Source organism: Glandiceps talaboti, chromosome 18 (genome assembly GCF_964340395.1).
Source record: "Glandiceps talaboti chromosome 18, keGlaTala1.1, whole genome shotgun sequence".
Lineage (NCBI taxonomy): Eukaryota > Metazoa > Hemichordata > Enteropneusta > Spengelidae > Glandiceps > Glandiceps talaboti.
In genome coordinates, this window is record NC_135566.1 from 11,677,219 (window position 1) to 11,696,925 (window position 19,707).

The 19,707-nt window shown below is 35.6% G+C and overlaps 1 protein-coding gene across 1 annotated transcript; it reads left to right on the top strand.

Moving 5' to 3' along the window:
* Window positions 1-13,437, top strand: LOC144449422 (carbonic anhydrase 7-like). The gene is made up of 8 exons (XM_078139954.1): window positions 1-243; window positions 4,807-4,836; window positions 7,740-7,904; window positions 8,692-8,837; window positions 9,523-9,618; window positions 10,551-10,617; window positions 11,224-11,384; window positions 12,333-13,437. Exons 1-8 carry the CDS (start codon window positions 165-167, stop codon window positions 12,522-12,524), a joined length of 936 nt encoding a protein of 311 aa, XP_077996080.1. The 5' UTR covers window positions 1-164; the 3' UTR covers window positions 12,525-13,437.
* The last annotated feature ends 6,270 nt before the right edge of the window (window positions 13,438-19,707 follow it).

Here is a 19,707-nt window from a genome sequence, read left to right on the forward strand (position 1 = left end):
ACAATGTGAGTGTTTTACACCACGACACTCGCGACGTATGAATTTTATACCACATTGTAGTGTTCACTTCCACTGGACTGAGACACAGCACAGCAGCGACCATCCACTTCTCACTTCAGCTTGGTAAAATAGCCAAATAACGATCAACGGTGAATGTCAGAAGAATGAATATAATGGCAAGTCATCACGTGGTTGCTATAATCACATCGCTGTTGGGATTACTCAATATTGGTTATTGCTCAGGTAAAAATACTAAAATATGTTATATTTACGGTGGTAGGCCCCGGGGTGGTGGTAGGGTGGGGATGCGTGAGTGAGTGTTTGTCACTAACTCCACAAAAGAATCCCGAAAATTCTCGGCTTATATTCTCTCTTTTAAAATGTCTACTATGTGAGTTCTATTAATCTCCTCTTTCTATACCGTCTAATACAAGAAAGGTCAGGCGCCTAGAAATAGGCGCTCAGTGCATAGCGGAAGATAGTCGGATTGTGTTACAGAAATGTACTTTTGGTCGAAACAAGCTTTTCTAGTCACACATCTACTCCCGATATTTGGTTTCACCAAAGCCACGATTTATGAATTATATGTACTTGATTTTTACAGAGAAAAAATACGGTGTAGTTGGCAATTTTTTACTCCTTGGTGCTTAGAATCGCATAGCGTAGATGTCGTGCGGTTCCTCCATTGACATGTATAGTACAGCTAGACAGTTATCAGCTAATGCAATCCAATTGTACACGCATACTTAGAATAGCAGCCATGCGGTCATATGCGTACGAATTACAGGGCATGCATGGTATCAAAATTGTGGTTGAGAAAAGCTGCCAGGTTCTTGCTCTTGAGTAATCCGCCAATTAATCCACTAAGAGTTGAGTCAAAACTATACGTCATTCATTACAAGCCTATGACATCATTTCTGCCATTGCCGACATTTGATTAGTTTTGCCTAGGCGATAGTCACTGTAAATACTAAGTATAAACAGAGGTGAAAGTAGAACGCTTTACGCGTCGTTCTTCACAAACAAATGAACTAGTGTGAACTAATTTGAACATCATGTAAATACCGTATAGTCTATTGACAACATCTTCATTCTTGTTGACATGGCAACAAGTTATTTCTTATTTGTATTTCACTCTCAACTCGTATGAGGTTGTAATATGATGCCAATGGTAGGGCAAATGACAAGAGATGAATACTTCTGCGGCTAGTTACTACTATAATTGTGTACGACATCAAATATGTTGTATGTCAATAGTGTCAATGGGGGAAAATGGGTTGGAATACTTCGATAGAGAGATGACAAACTCTAAGCTTTCTTCTAAGACGATTAACTCTGCTCCTAATACGTTTACTGCATTTGATATGCGCCCTTGCCTGCGCGATATGCATTTTTACGATGCTAGCATATCTACCAAAGCTGTGTGATTCAATTACCCTAAACGTTGCTACCAATAACGTGTTTACACCACTTTCGTCTGACGAGTAAGCCTACTTCTGATATCAGAGGATTTGATTTTCGTTGATAACAAAAAATCTGCTATGACGGTTTTGACTGATTTTAGACTTAGATTTTCAACTTGACGCTCTTCACCAATCGGTATATTGGAAACATTTGCGAAAGTATTTACAACTTTGGACAAAATCCACTTTCTTTGTGGAGTGCTGAGTATTTCCATGCTGTACAGTCAAGTGGGTCAACATACGTTCCAGGTGAACAATAGAAACAATACAAAACGGGTCAAGAACGGGAACAGAGCCCACACTATGTTTACTAACTCGAGATTTACAATACGGATATGAAATACAGCAGTTTTAATTTGCCCCGACACACTTTGGACTATGACGGTAGAAAGTGTTTATTGGGACACAATTAGTCATGACTAGTGATAAAAACTGAAAGCAACCTGCATGTATTTGTTTGGAAAACAAAGACCGTGTTTTTTAACCAAAGCAAAATTCCGTGGTGTAAACCTAATATAGCTACTGAGAAAGTTTCCCAAGTAAAGCCGATATGGTAATGTAAGTTACATTGACATTGTCAATGTCTTCAAACATCTCAACCATATAACAAGTTCAAATTAGCAATGAAGGTCAGATGAGGTCAGTGTGTGCCGCATGATATTAGTTTCACGGTCACTCTTTGTCCCATTCGACAAAGTCGGCACCATAAACATCACAAACAATTTCACTGTAAAAGTGGCGTCGCCTAAAATTACCAACAAGTAGGTCGCGTTGTAAACTTTTCTATAGATACTCATATATTTGGCTAGGTTAGGCATTTAAGTACTTAGGTGGCGAGATCAATGTTCAATGTAGGATCACAAATTAAATTCTTTTAGTTAGGCCTCAGACCCCCCCCCCATCCCCACCCTCAACTAACTAAATTGGCCAAAATTGAAAATATTTTCGGACAGCACAATCAATTTCAAATCAGTGTGTAGTAGAATGTAGTTAAGGAAAAATCGTTCTTTTGCTGACACTTTACTTTATTTTAGTGCGTGCATTTACTATAGTAGCGAAAATTCTTCTATGTCTCAATTTGACGACATTTTTAAAGAAATAGTTTGCATTTAGGGGTACAAACAGACCCATTAGAAGTAACATCGATGAGAACAAAAATGGCTCATACCCCATCCCCACCCAATTTCGATTTTTATCCTACACTGAACTGTTGATCTCGCCTTTTATTCCTATTCAAAATTCTTCTTCTTCTTTTTTAAAGTGCATTCGTGTTGACTTTAAAATGTAGGTGTTAAAATACAATAGGTATGCTGTTTTTTTATCGAGTTGTAAAGCTTTCGTATAGGTTACTGGTTCCTGACCAGTCGTTAAGCACTGAAATGACGTAATCAGTGTTCAGAAAAGACAACTCTGCGTGAAATATATTCAACATAATGACATTTCCCAGTGTCGATTGAAAAAGACTGAAAACAAATCAACGTGCAAACAAAAGTATCCAGGAGACTTGACCCAACATGCTTCATTCGGTACTTATTTATTTTTTGTGACTCGCCCCTTTTTAGTAGCACAACTCAGCTAAGGTCAGTATGCTACATGCGAGGTCAAATGTCTGCCTGTTAAAATGCTGTGTATGTATGTATGTATGTATGTATGTATGTATGTATGTATGTATGTATGTATGTATGTATGTATGTATGTATACTATGTAAACGACTTATAGGCAAAATCTACTGGGTCGATTGCTATATTTGGTATGAATGTTGCTTTTTGTATTGGGGATGGGGTTTTACTAAAACATTATAAACATTATAAACTACAACCATCCCCCCAAATAGGAGTTCTTCTGTCTAAACCACTACCTATGGTCATAAAATAGATGCTAGTAAATATCGATGATGTGAAAAGTGGTAAGGCAATGTACAGAGTTGATTACTGTTTATAAAAAATACACATACCAGATGTCATAGTGATAATACATTCAGGCTGGTTACCAGTTGAATGCAGAGCACGCCATATGGAGAACGTTTTGTACTTTATTATCATAATTGTGCAATAAACAATTCTAATAATACCTTACATCAAGCTGTGCTCAAAGTCCATTGAATCATAAACAGTGGAGGGGAATTAAACCACTGTCTATGATTGAATGGTACAGCACTGTATCTATGAAGAGATTAACGTAAAACTTTCAGTGTTTACACACCTACTCCATTGCACAGTCACAGACTCAGTGTTTGAAACTAAACGCGTAGATATCTAGATTATTGGTTTAGCTTCCTGTGAATAAAGCCAACCATGTTAAATTTATTTCCATGAAATTGCAGAAGAACAGCTACATATAAATTTTAATGACACATACAAGAGGTTATTTTTATTGTTGAGCTCAATTCAAGCTTAACATTTGTTTGTGTATATTGCTCAACATTTGATTCCCCCTCCCAAAGACGCACCCAAATGATCTGTCTGCCAGAGTTGTGCAAGTGAGGCTCAAACTGTAGTGTATACTTTATCAGTAGTATAATCAAACAGATTTACTGCACCACATAATAAAATGTCGATGAGAAGTAGATGATAGCAATATTTATCCCTGTTTTGCCATGACAACAGGCAAAGCATACACGCTGTGCAAACAGTCATCGAGAAAGTTAACGTTAATCTTCGAAGTTACTAATGTCTACAGATACCGCATATACCCACTACATGCCTCCGATGTACATTGTAGGACGTGTTTGTATGTAACTGATGAGTGCATCCATTGTGTTAGAGGCGTCTAATCAATCAATAAATAAATCAACCAATCAAAAGAACTTGTATAGCCAAGACGACATAAAGTGTTATGGTGCTGAACAACAAAAGATCATCGTAAAAAGTTAGAAAACTCTTGTAAACAGATGTGTCTTGATGCCCTTCTTGAATTCATCATCGACAGTGGGCGATGAACGAAAATCATTGACATTGTCTTTAGAAACGATATATTCATTCTGTTTTTGATCTGTGAATATCAACACAATGATTACAAAGTTGGTAGAAGTTACGAGTCACATTTTTATAGCATGCATGTACTTTATTTTGTCATTTTATGTCACCTAATACATATACACGCTTGCGCGACAGACAGACAGACAGACAGACAGACAGACAGACAGACAGACAGACAGACAGACAGACAGACAGACAGACAGACAGACAGACAGACAGACAAAATGTATACATACACACCACGCTTTCAGGTAGGCTGATATATGTACAGACACGGACAGGCGAAAGTGTATGTTCCATTAATTACCTAATTGTAAAGATCGCTCTTAACTTTTGTGTTTTTGTCTCTTTTGTATTCAAACAGAGACGACCTGGGGTTATGGTCCCAACGATGGTGAGTAACAGTTTGTGAATTTTAAATCACCCATATATCATTCTATTTAGGTTGAGAGGTTACACCTGTATACAGTAAATCATACACCGCACTGCAAGTTGTTTACCTATAAAAACTGTAAGTTATTTACATTGAAACATTGATACCTTAGTCAGTTGTAATTCACACAGGCTAATGCCGCTAAGAAATCTTGCCTTGGCGGTTATTGGCCGGGGTTGCCATGAGCCCAGTCTACCGTTGGTAGAAGGTTAAGATTGCTCATACCATGGATGCACACAAGTAACGTGCATTTTATATGACGGTCGTTATGCTGATGATGTGAACGTGGAGGATGATGATGATGATGATGATGATGATGATGATGATGGTGATGATGATGATGATGATGGTGGTGATGATGATGATGATGATGATGATGATGATGATGATGATGATGATGATGATGATGATGATGATGATGATGATGATGATGGTGGTGGTGGTGGTGGTGGTGGTGGTGGTGGTGGTGGTGGTTGGGGTGGTGGTGGTGGTGGTTGTCACAAATGACGTATGTATAGACTTACTGGTTAATGATAACTTCCAACAACTCGCATGTTTTTGTGAAGTTTGAAAATCTGTTTATTCATCGTCTGGGTTGTTAACAATACCATTCGTTACGAGTGTGTCCTGGATTGTATAATGTGTATACAATCTTGTTTAAGGTTCCCAGACTATGATTCATTATCTCTTTGTACCGAATATCGTCTATATGTATTGTACTGTGAAAGGTGGCCTTTCAATTCTTTCACAAATCTATTGACGTGATTCAAAGGCATTTTACACGTTCTGAGAATGAGTCACACGGTTGGTCGACATGGTCCTCGTGAATAGTCTCCATAATAAAGGAATCTTTAATCCTTACACAACAGAATAAGCCGGTCACTTCGGTAAATGTCACTTGTATATAGTACCAGGAGAGGGTACCCGAGGACAAACTCTGACAAAGGAAATCAAAGTACTGTACGTAGTTTGTAGTGTATCTAGTACTTTATAGAGGAATTACCAGTATGTCAGAGACAGACAGAGAGCGAAAGAGAGAGACAGAGAGCGAGACACACACACACAGGGAAAGAGAGAGAGGGGGGGGAAGGGGACAGACTGATAGACAGATAGAGACAACCGAAGCTGATCTAGAGAGATGCTCAATGACTAACTAGATGTATACCGGTAGGTGTGTCTGGGTAAAAACTGGCAAAGTTTAAAAGATTTCAATTTTGTCAGAGTTGGTTAAGGTTTCAACATTGTGAGGCTCTTCAGAAATAAAAATGGCAATGTAATGATATTTGGGAGATGATGACTTATGACCTATAGCGTTTTATAGACAACCACACTACTATAATTGCCATGAAAAAGAACGTAACAAGAAAACAGCGAGATAAACTGCTGTTATATTCAGAATACCTGTTTCACATGACTGCAAACTATTTGCACGGTGCAATGGAATGTATGAATAACTTGATTTTAGCATCATTCTTAACAGTGACCCCGTGACTGACTAGTATTTGGTGGCACATTTATTTAAAATTAATCGATTTTTTGGCGCGAATCATGGATATAAATTACGTCAACCACGCCAGCGGTGATTGTTTAAAATTACAGACCAGGGTACGATCCGTGATTTATTGCGACGCACCTGATATTCAATTGTGAGACTGGAGTAAAGTGATTTACTAATACCAAAGGCTATTGTCGTACCAGACAAACACTTTCTGAACTTCCTAGCAATGTGAATAATTTGAACACAATACAACTGAGAAATTCACCACTAACTTCACACTGTGTCGTGTTTGTCGTGTTGTGTTGTGTTGTGTTGTGTTGTGTTGTGTTGTGTTGTGTTGTGTCGTGTTTGTCATAAATGTGGTCTGTCGTATATATCGAGAACAGAAAGATTGACTGTACTCGTACTCTATGTTTGCCATGTAAGGTACGTTTATCTAGAATCATGATGGGCGAATGGTTAGAGTGGTCGGCTTAGAATCTATAGGTTGCAGGTTCGAGCCCCGTCGCTGCCATTTGTTTCTGAATGGCTAAAGCCCTTGAGCAAGTTTTGAACCTCGATTGTGCCTCAGTAATCCCAGCTGTATGATCGGGGACCTGGTAGGATAGAGGTTGCAATGTGAAAGCTTTAATCATTTACGCTTAATATAAATGCTCCCCATGGAGTTGACATTTGTATTTACGTGATGGAAACAGTGGAAACCTGAGAGTAAAGAAGGTATTTGTATTGTGTACAAATGGTCATGGTTCACAGTGTTGGGTTTCTTGTAATGACATGATCCCCTGATTTGTTGAAACCCGTAGGAATGTTAACTCTCTTAGTAAAAGTAGTAAAAGTAGTCAATTTCCTTACAATAAAAAAGTGCTTGACTCAAACGATTGGTTGACTGACTTGGGACTCATCAGCAGATTGGCTGACTGACTAACCAGGGAACGTATCGACTGATTCGATAACTGACTTGGGACTTTTCAGTTGACTTTCCAGTTGGAGTCTTGGCTAATTGAATATGGTCGGTTCGTTGGTTGGTTGGTCGGGCTGGCTGGTTGGTTGGTTGGTTGGTTGGTTGGTTGGTTGATTGATTGATTGATTGGTTGGTTGATTGGTTGGTTGATTGGTTGATTGATTGGTTGGTTGATTGATTGGTTGATTGATTGATTGATTGATTGATTGACTGAACTTCTTAGAAGTCTTTAACTATTGCTACTTTAGTATTCTCAAAGTCGAACTTAGTGGCATTTTATTTTTATTTTTAAACTCCCTTGAGAAGTAAGCAAGTTAAAAAAAAAACACGAAATAATGACAATGCGGCAAAATCATCGCACTGTATTTTTTTTACCATTGGTCCGTGGTTCTTTCTCTCAAACAGGACCAAGCACGTGGGCTGAAGAATTTCCGGAATTTTGTGCCGGTGATAAACAGTCCCCTATCGATATCAAAGCTGGCGAAGCTGTTGTGAGAGAATGGACTGCCTTGACATTTACTGGTTTTGATTCCACAACGTCTACGACGCTGGAAAATAACGGACATACAGGTACTATCCTAATTTTATTTCCCAGAAAGAGTCGTTCAAAAACGAAGAGTGCATCAGCATGCAAGGCTCGTACATCCGGGTATTTCAGGTTAATTTTCAACATCAAATGTATGCTGATATTTCATTCAGCCATTGTTTCATAAGAACACAGATTACATTTAAAAAAGATGGTAAGTAGGTCAGAAAATGCAAACTTGTTGAAGACTGAGCTAGGATTTCAGAAGAACCACGTGCACAACGACGTCAAAGTTGATTACACTTATACAGAGTTACCAATAGATTCAATATGACCATAGACCCTCCACCCACGGAGGGTCTATGATATCACTTTATACAACTCTGGTCTCGACTGGCAGCTCTATGGTATTTAAGTCATAGGGTTGCTGTGTACCACAGTCTCCATAAAGTAAAGTGTCGATATTTTTCTCCGGCTGGTTGTCACAGTTTATCTCAGAGACTCTTAAACATCTAGTACTTTACATATTTGACCTAATGTAATGAGATTCATACAGACATAGTTCTATACAGTATTGAACTGGTGACTCCTAGTACCCAAGAAGCTGCACGGAAGGCCTTTACATGATATTGACAGACATTCATGATACAGATTCTCACATGTATGATGTCTTCAAGATCTCTGATGTGTTATACTTTGTGTGGATGAGCAAAAGGACAAGCCCCCCCCCCAAAAAAAAAAAAAAAAAAAAAAAAAAAAAATCAGTCCTGGACATTGCTAACCATTTAGTAGAGTACTACATATCTGTATTTTAATCTCTTTTCGCTGTAGCCGTAGTGACACTCACAGCCGATTATTTTATCAGTGGTGGTGATTTACCTTCTGAATACAAAGCCGTACAATTCCATTTCCACTGGGGTGATGAAGATACAGTAGGTTCGGAGCATCAACTTGATGGCAAGCAATACTCTGCTGAGGTAAGGGACGGAGATATATGTATGTATGTATGTATGCATGTATGTATGTATGTAGAAATGCATAAGGAACTAATAAACCAGTCCGTATATATAGCTGTTAAATCCGACGTTTCGAATAAATATTCTTTTTCAAAGGAAAAATTGGCGAGACAGAGAAATGCCAGGTGAAAACCCGAACATGTATGTATGTATGTATGTATGTATGTATGTATGTATGTATGTATGTATGTATGTAATGTATGTATGTATGTATGTATGTATGTATGTATGTATGCGTGTATGTATGCGTGTGTGTGTATGTATGTATGTATGTATGTATGTATGTATGTATGTATGTATGTATGTATGTGTGTATGCATGTGTGTGTATGTATGTATGTATGTATGTGTGTGTGTATGTATGTATGTATGTGTGTGTATGTATGTATGTATGTATGTATGTATGTATGTAAGTATGTATGTATGTATGTATGTATGTATGTATGTATGTATCATGGTGATGATAATGTATTATGCCCACAATGATATCTATAAAAATTGACTCAGCAATAAAAAAAATGCAAGATGATGAAATGAAAAAATTGATATAATTGTAAACAAAGAGAGTTTATGACACATGTAATGGTTTTCTTGTCGATAAAATAATCTACATATACTGTAATTAACATATGGCTATTTACTTCCAGATGCATATAGTTGCTTACGACCATAAGAAGTACAATTCCTCTACCGTAGCCATAAATGAACCCGAGGGATTGGCAGTAATCGGTGTCTTCATTGAGGTAAATGGATTTTTAGCTTTGCTTACACTGTCGGTGTTTTCAAATGCTGTTTACTAATATTATAATCGTGCACTTCAGAAGACTGATTGTTTTACTGTAACTTTATCTTTTTCTAAAGGAGCAAAGGTTTGATATAATAATACAAGATTAGGAGTGGCCATCTACGGGGTATTACTAGATTTAGGATACCAACTTCTCTAAGGCTGACATGTATAATAGAGCTAAGAATACAATTTTTATTTTTACATTATGTGTACACTATTTATACAATATTTTTACATTATATGTGCATTATTTGTGCATTATTTTTACAATATTTGTACACTATACATTATTTGTACGTATACCTGTACATTATTTTAACATTATTTGTGCATCATGTGTACATTATTTGTACAATCTTTTTACATTATATGTGCATTATTTGACTGCATTATTTTTACATTATTTGTGATTTCTACATTATTTGTACATTATTTTTACATTTCTTGTACTCTATTTTAACATTATTTGAGTGCATTATTTTTACATTATTTGTACACTATACATAGTTTGTACATTATTTTAACATTATTTGTGCATTATGTGTACATTATTTGTACATTATTTTTGCATTATTTTAAAATTATTTGTGCATTATGTGTACATTATTTGTGTAGCTGCATATTCCCGATGGTTTTTATTAGAACGACGACATGTACTAGTTGTTTTCTTTATTTCTTCCTTGGCAGTTCCAGTTCTCCCCTCCTCTTCGTTCTTATACCTTGAAGTGTACTAAATGCATTTTGAAAAAACATGATATCGACATGTGATATAGTCGGTACCATTGCACAATACAACATCACACTACACAAATATCTTCACCTCAGAAAATAACATCACAGAAGTACACAACAGTGGGTTAACTTATTTTATTGTGTTTTACACGTCAGGTGGGTGGAAGTGATAATGCAGCTTTCAAGACGTTAACTGACGCACTTGATAATGTAGTAGCGAAAGGTAAGGCAATGCAGTTTAATTCCAACAAGAATATTACATTTGTTTTTTTACAAGCTGTATGTTTAAATGGCTGGTACAGGCATCATCTTGTCGAAATGTTCTAAAAATGTAATCAAACAAATTGTAATTAACTTTCAATTGTGTTAAAATTATATAATCCGAACGTAGGTTTAATTTACCAGATATAAAACCCGATGCCAACACCAGTATTCTGTAAAACGAGTCCTTAATTCTAGACCGAATTATAACAGTATTCGTTATTCTGGCGAAGAGTGGAGCTTGTTTGGTACTCAGTGGGTGACGGTTAAAGCCCTCTAGCCTGGGACTTAGACTATGATCAGAATCTTCAGTAAAATCATCCATTCTTGGACATTTGAATGGATATGAACCCATGACTAGTTTTAGGTGCATGTGCCAGTGTTTCAAAGTCTTTTAAAGAACAAAACATGTCCTGACAAAATTCTTAATGTCTGACTAATGTGCTATGTACATGACTTGTACAAATACAGGATTTTCTAAATACCAATATGGTTGAAGAGACGAACATGGTATGGAGTACACGTGTACTTCTGTCATATAATGAAAGTATGTTTCTTTTATGTTTAGAAACTTCACACACCTTTACAACCATGTTCTCTATCGAAGCAATGTTGCCTGTCAATCGTGATGTGTTCTATAGGTACGACGGCTCTTTGACAACACCGACTTGTAATGAGGTTGTGGTATGGACTGTTCTGAAGAATACAGTGCGGATTTCTGAAGCGCAGGTACGTAACGTTTACGTTTAATTTGTTTTAATGTAGTAGCCAATTTACGATCCAAACCAATCACGTGGGATTATTTGTAATTGTAATACCCCAAAAAATGAAAAATATTCATCGGAAGAATATAAATCAACCGAATCCCAGTAAAAAAGACTATATTTATTTGTAGTTGTGGTAATACCTAATTTGTGGTAATTGGAAGGATATCCTTACTAAAAGAATCTGGGTAGCTAAGACTGGATTATTTGTCGTTTTAGTAATACCTAATCTGAAGTGATTGTAAGGATGGCTCTCCTGTAAGGGGCAGGGTATTTGTAGTTATGGGAATACCTTATCTGGATGATGGGGAGGATAGCCCAAGTAGTGGTGTGGGTAACCAAGACTAGATTATTTGTAGCTATGGTAATACCTAATCTGGGGTGGTCGGACGGATAGCCTTCCTGCAAAGATGTGAGTAACAAGACCATTCTCGCCTTATATTACATAAGGGGAGGGGGTATCATTACACATTGGCGGTGGGGTGGGGTTGGAGTGACCATTATTGGACATAGTCATCTATATATCATCTAACACCCTATCAAATAACCCTTAGAGAACGATAGAGATAAATATTATTAAACTATTATTAATTAATTGATTAGTAATTACTCTGCAAGATTCAGTAGACAGGGAGGATAATCAATCAATTAATAACTGTATTTATTTATTTATTTATTTATTTATTTATTTATTTATTTATTTATTTATTTATCTATCTATTTATTTATTTATTTATTTATTGATGTATTTCTTTATTTTATTTCTTTATTTATTTTTTATTTATTTATTTATTTATTTTATTTATTTATTTATTTATTCATTCATTTATTTATTTTATTTATTTATTTATTTATTTATTCATTTATTTATTTTTTATTTATTTATTTATTTATTCATTTATCTATTCATTAGATTGCAAAATTCAGGGATTTGGAATTTAGCGCTGGAGATCCCATGGTGAACAACTTCCGTCCACCTCAAGCATTTGGTACTAGAACACTCTACGTCCGTGATCCAAGCAAAGATCCATCGAGCGCTTCAATATTGGTTATTTCCATAGCAACAATGGCTATGTCGCTTATTTCCAGCTATTTTCTGATTTGAAACAAATAGCCTACATGTTTCCTATTCGCGGCGATTGTCATGGTAACAGTTATAAAATTCCCCCTATTTTAGCCAAGGAATCAATTACAAATTAATTAAGAGTAACATGATAATTTTTTTCACTCAAATAACAAATGATATGTCAGGGTACTACAAGGTGAACCCTTTTCGAAAGGTCAATTTTGATTGGTTAGAAAAAATGTGAAATGACATCTGTTGCTTGTACTACGACAGTGGAAAGCGAGTTTTCAGCTAATGAAGATAGACACAAGCTAAAACTATTGTTGTGACATGCTGATATTAGCTATTGAATGGACGTTGATTTAATTGTACTCACAGTAGGGTGGCGTTTCTGATGACTTCCATGATTTTGCATTGCATATTTTTGGGGGGCATTTACAGTGTTTGATGACAGGGTAAATATATCCTCACAACATAGACACAGCTATAATATCATCCACTTGTACATGTACAATAGTTTTAGTTTCTGTTTATCTCAGTAAGGCCCCCAAATGGAAAAAAATAGTGTGTTTCCAATAAACCGATGGACCCTAGGTTAAGCCCCAGCCCGACCCTAAATATTTTTTGCATGCAAAAAGGTAAAATGGTAACAATTTTACCCCCCCCCATGCCTTTGAAGAGAGAAACCAGGTCTTTTTAGACTATAACAGTACAGTCTGCATGACATATTCGTCTACTTAACTTATAACTGTCTTCATTTACTTCTTTTACACCTCATCAAACTGCTCACAGAAGTATTGTGACCTACAAGTATCTTATCTTGGGGTTGAAGTAACTTTTAAAATGTTTTAAAGTAAAATGAAATACAAATTCCCTATCCTATTTTCTGAAGTCATATTATCGGAAACAAACATTTAAAACTAATTTGCCAAAGCTGAAAGCTCGGTTTCCAGAGTCAGAATGTACAGTTATGTATGTATGTATGTATTTATTTATGTATGTATGTATGTGTGTATGTATGTATGTATGTATGTATGTATGTATGTATGTATGTATGTGTATGTATGTATGTATGTATGTATGTATGTATGTATGTATGTATGTATGTATGTATGTATGTATGTATGTATGTATGTATGTATGTATGTATGTATGTATGTATGTATGTATGTATGTATGTATGTATGTATGTATGTATGTATGTATGTATGTATGTATGTATGTATGTATGTATGTATGTATGTATGTATGTATGTATGTATGTATGTATGTACGTATGTATGTATGTATGTATGTATGTATGTATGTATGTATGTATGTATGTATGTATGTATGTATGTATGTATGTATGTATGTATGTATGTATGTCCAATCATATGAACCATTCTGAAGCCTCCGTAAAGTCGTGGGCCAAACATGCCGCAGAAAACTGTTGATATGTCGATTATATTCTAGGTTTAGCAGGAGTATTGCACTATTCGTTAGGTCTGGATGTGTACAATACACCGTTTTTGTGTATGACGTGAGCTACTTGTGTCACAATAATAGACTTTATTCACTGAAATATTAATATGCTGTAGTTAGTACTCCAAATTGTAAACAGATACAAGATGGACTCGGAGACGACCATTACATACTTTTGAAATGAAGAATAAAATAAATATTATGGCGGTCTAGATCATGATAGTAAATCCTAAATTATGATAGAACATATTCCAATTATGTTCTGATGAAACTAAAAAGTACCAAATGAAATCGGGTTTCTGGAAGTACTTAAAGAAAACTTCAAGTGAGATTTGCCGTCTAATCATTTGGTTAATGTAGGAATTAACGTGAGACTAAAATGTTCATCCATTGTTTCTCAGAAATTACAATTTTCTTCATTACGTCAGGATTTTCGAAGATTTGTAAATACGTGTTTTTTATACAATAAGCCATTTACACAAACTTGGCTCATAATATCAAGAAAGTCATATAGCTATATTGAGAACTTCCACAAAATCAAACGCTTTAATATTGAAAGTACTAATACAAAATGGCAGTCTTTACCGCCAAAATCACATTTACAAACAACACAAGCCGAACTCGCCTATTTATGGCAATCGTTCGTTTGGAAGACTTTCGCGACTATTTCATTTATTTCAGACTCATTCTCGCGATCCAGCGTAATTTTTCTGCTCTCGCGCGAGAGAACGTGTTCTACCGTAAAAAGGACTAGTATTTTTTTTTATTTACGACGATGTTTAACCTCAAACTGTTTTGTTTTGTTTTGTTTTGTTTTGTTTTGTTTCATAATGCAATTCTGATATCAGTTGACATCGCCATTTTAGGTACATACGATGTAGTCTGCCACCCCTTCATTTTTTCGTCCATGAAAGCTGCATTCCATTTTGAAAAGGAAACATGATTGTTGTCACAGATAAACCACATTTCTTGCATAAGAGATGTCAGTTTTAAAATTGTCAAACAATGTGGGTATTGAGATAGACAGGAGAAGGGGGGAGTAATACTGTTCAATCAATCGCCATTACAAAGATCAAATATTGAAAAGTAATTACATAATTATCACCGCAACAAATTGGCATTATTTCAACCATGTCAACTATGTACTCATCAACTAAGCATAACTATTGCATACACTGAATATGTACTTCATTAACCAAGTACAGCGGATTTCATAATACCGTTCAGCGGCTCTGTTTGATTCACTCATGCATAAACCAATAAGAAACAACAAGTGCTGCACTTTAAGATAGCAAGATTGAATGAATACAGTTTCTTGCAACATTTTGTCTAAAATGAAATGAACTGAGGTGCATGCAGACATCAAATGCAGACATCAAAACATTGGCGCCCACGTTTCTGTATCTTGTTGCAATATTTTGGTTGAAATCATTGATTTCATTCACTCAGACTAAATGTAGCAATAAATCACAATCTTGCTATTAAAAGTGTAGCATGTACAGTTTCCTATTGATTGATTGGTTGTTGGTTGTATCAAGCATAGCCGCTGAACTGTATTTTGAAAGCCGCTGTATAGCTATTACATACACTGATGTACCTAGAGCATAATCTAACAAGTATAACCATCATCGTGCAAACTGTCAGAAGGCGATGGAATGTATCTGAAATAATCATGAATATCTTGAACTGAAATATTGGATTCCTTGTGTGCATGTCAATTATTAGTACCAGTACCGTTCATTTTTTAGTTCACTTTGTTGTTTTGTTCCGTTAAGTTGGACAAATACAGAACAAATTCATTAAAAAGTAGTACCGACTTCCCACTATTAACGCGATACAATCACACAAACCCTGCGTGTGAATTGACGTGAAGTCGAATGAACAGCAATTCGCTACTGATTGCGCACCGGGTGCCATATGCGTTCAAGTGTAGTGAAGTCAGGGTTGAATAATAACGAAACACCATCAATTCTATGTTAGTGAAATATTCTTCTTTACACTAATCAACCCATACGTGGTCACATGACTACAATTATGGAAAAACCCGAACGCACTTTTTACGAATTTAACTACTTTTAATTATAACACTGAAATAATTGACGTGTTTTTCTTTCAAAGATCAAAGAAAGAAACGTGTAAAGAAAATACAGGGAAATAAATAGTTTGTCGAGAAAGATTTTGGCGGGAAATATAAATATATTAATTATGGACAAAAACTGCTTAAATTTCCGAATATACTCACACCAAATAGGCTGTATTTCAAGGAAAGTGAAAGTTTGAAATATATGGTAAGGACCAAGAGACAACAATACAAAATGCCAGCGTTTAATAGTACACGATGTGCAAGCTGGGTGTTGTGTATGATAAAGTCTGAGTAAACGTTGACATTGTTGTCCTCGTATGGGACAAGAAACGCCCATTAGACCAATTTAAGTGCATGAATTAGAATTTGTTAAATTTAGCGATTTGGTACACGCCATTCATTGATATATCCAGAATATTAACATTGTTGTGGGGTGTGCAAATTTGTAAATTTATAATTTTTAATGAATTAATGAAGACTGGATCAAAGAATGTTAATTAAAGCTCGTGAACTTAAACATTACTGCTTGAATGGACTTTTAATTACTAATTAAAATAAATTGATTTGTTTAATTAAGTACAATTGTTGTTTCCTTATTTCAGTTACTTGCAATTGAACTTGAATTTCACCTTCCTATCAACACACGCGCAATATATTATTATTACCCATCTGTTAAAAACATATTTTACATTTTTAGGTAAAAGGGTAAAGGGAGAACGGAAAATAGCAAAGCCAGTCCAGTCTGTCTCCTAGGATACTGACAGTGCAACATTTGTACAATTGAAAGTGATATCTATCTATCTATCTATCTATCTATCTATCTATCTATCTATCTATCTATCTATCTATCTATCTATCTATCTATCTATCTATCTATCTATCTATCTATCTATCTATCTAATTTTAGATATGGACAGTACTTAATATATATATATATATATATATATATATATATATATATATATATATATATATATATATATATATATATATATATATATACAGAGCTACATAACAAATGAAAGAGATATATTTCTATATATTCATATCTTCATATTAGTATTAGCAAGTATTATGTTAAAAGTACATACTCAGTAAACTCCCAATTGCTTCAACCACTTTTTGTCAGTTGTTGGTCGATGACCCCGTTAGTAGTCACCCGTCACCTGACCTGTAATTATGTGTTTGCATTGGAACTTTGACCGCAGTTACTGACATTGTCACAAGCCGCACACACTATTACTATGTTAAAATAACCATGGGCGATAACTTGACGTTATCTTTTCATTTATTACTTCTTTTCATAGTTCAGTGCCGATCACAAGGTATGTATGATGTGTTGGTTATGTCGTTCTGTGATTATTTCGTAACGTATGACCATAAATGCAATGTTTACATTTTGTGAACTTTGAACACGAGTTAAACGTATTTTGTACGGTGTCTAGAGACAATAATGATTGCTTTGAAATATATCCACATTCATTCGATGTTGTTAAACTTTACATTACTTTGTATCATCATGTATTCACAGTAAGATACAAGTTCAAGAATCAAGTCTGTAAAATATGTTGATAACCTGAAATGTAATCGTGACGTAGTAGTCTTCAATATGCAAATTTACTTTCATTAGAGACTGCCAAGATCTCACGAAACGTCGACGATCTGTAGTAATGTTTCTGTAGTAATACTTCCCTCTTTGGGAATTCTATGCCTTAAGTCTTCTTGAAATATATACCAGTACTTAGAACCATCAGAGTCAACATTCTGTAATTGATAATAAAACGCTTCTGTTGCCTAGGAGATGACAACATGCCAATGATTTTAGTGATGACACTTTCTCGTAATAATTGGTATCATGTATCAATAAGTCATTTGACGTTAAATTGTTAATTGCTGTTGTTGAACAATGTCATGCTGATTTCTATTTAAAGTAAGTCTAAAAATTCGATCAATTACAGATTGGAGTTACCATGGAAACACAGGTAAGGCACCAACAATCAGCAATTAGATGTATATGTGTATGTCTCATGCTTGGGTCACAGTTCGCCATAGATGAGGTCATTGACAGCAGTGTCATTCAAAAGTCAAATGTCACTCCTTTTTTAGAGTCAATAAAAGACACTAAAATCATATTTACCTAGTACTATTTTTACAATTTCGTTGCACAACCACAATCTTATCAGGTTTTCACATTAGTGTTATCTTATCAGTTAAAGGCCAGGGTTTCCATCCCAGGTTCTCACATTAGTGTAATCTTATCAGTTAAAGGCCAGGGTTTCCATCCCTGGTTCTCACATTAGTGTTATCTTATCAGTTAAAGGCCAGGGTTTCAATCTCAGGTTCTCATATTAGTGTTATCTTATTAGTTAAAGGCCAGGGTTTCCATCCCTGGTTCTCACATTAGTGTTATCTTATCAGTTAAAGGCCAGGGTTTAAATCTCAGGTTCTCATATAAGTGTTATCTTATCAGTTAAAGGCCAGGGTTTCAATACCAGGTTCTCACATTAGTGTTATCTTATCAGTTAAAGGCCAGGGTTTCAATACCAGGTTCTCACATTAGTGTTATCTTATCAGTTAAAGGCCAGGGTTTCAATCTCAGGTTCTCATATAAGTGTAATCTTATCAGTTAAAGGCCAGGGTTTCAATACCAGGTTCTCATATAAGTGTAATCTTATCAGTTAAAGGCCAGGGTTTCAATACCAGGTTCTCATATAAGTGTTATCTTATCAGTTAAAGGCCAGGGTTTCAATACCAGGTTCTCATATAAGTGTTATCTTATCAGTTAAAGGCCAGGGTTTCAATACCATGTTCTCTCATTAGTGTTATCTTATCAGTTAAAGGCCAGGGTTTCAATACCAGGTTCTCACGTATCAGTTAAAGGCCTGGGTTTCCATTTCTGGTTCTCACATTAGTGTTATCTTATCAGTTAAAGACCAGGGTTTCAATCCCTGGTTCTAACATTAGTGTTATCTTATCAGTTCAAGGCCAACGATATCATCATGCAGTCATGTTCAACAAATTAATAATACAATTCAAGGCATTTCTCTTCTAAGATGCAACAATCGAATGTTCTTGTTTTACTGCTGCGGGTATAGATCTGGTGACTGACCTTTGAACTTAGATATGCCAAGTACCAGGATGTAAAACATTCTAACGGGCGATACGAGTAAAACTTGGAGGTGTACTGAAAGAGAGCACAGACACTCGAATCTATCTGTATGGCTCTTATTTACCTATACATTTTTTAATCATACAAATTGATTCGAGTGCCTGTGAAAGAAAGAATGTCATTCATTAAAAAAAAATATTCCAGAATAAGTAGATAATTATTGATTGTTAACAACGAAAATGTAATACCTGATGTAAACTGAATGCCTATCGCAAGCTTTTATGGTCAAACAGTTCGATTGTTGTAATATTGAAGTTACCTTTATATAATGGAATCTAGTTTTTGAAGTGACTACGTAGCTTTCGTCCTAAACACTCAGACGTGCGTAGACACGTCGTCAGCAGAATGATGTTATGCAGATTGGTCAGGTGACCTCCTAGTGGAATCACCTGACAGTAGACTATATTGCAAATAGGTGGGAGATGGTATCCACAGTGACGGTTGAGGGACGGCTGATGTTCTCTTATTTCAATCGATTCACGTATTTTCCAGGCCAGTATGACTGT

Coding starts and splice junctions, on each gene's coding strand:
- LOC144449422 (XM_078139954.1), top strand. CDS start 165: ATGAATATAATGGCAAGTCATCACGTGGTTGCTATAATCACATCGCTG. Junction 4,837..7,739: donor GGGTTATGGTCCCAACGATG/GTGAGTAACAGT, acceptor TCTCTCAAACAG/GACCAAGCACGTGGGCTGAA. Junction 8,838..9,522: donor GCAAGCAATACTCTGCTGAG/GTAAGGGACGGA, acceptor ATTTACTTCCAG/ATGCATATAGTTGCTTACGA.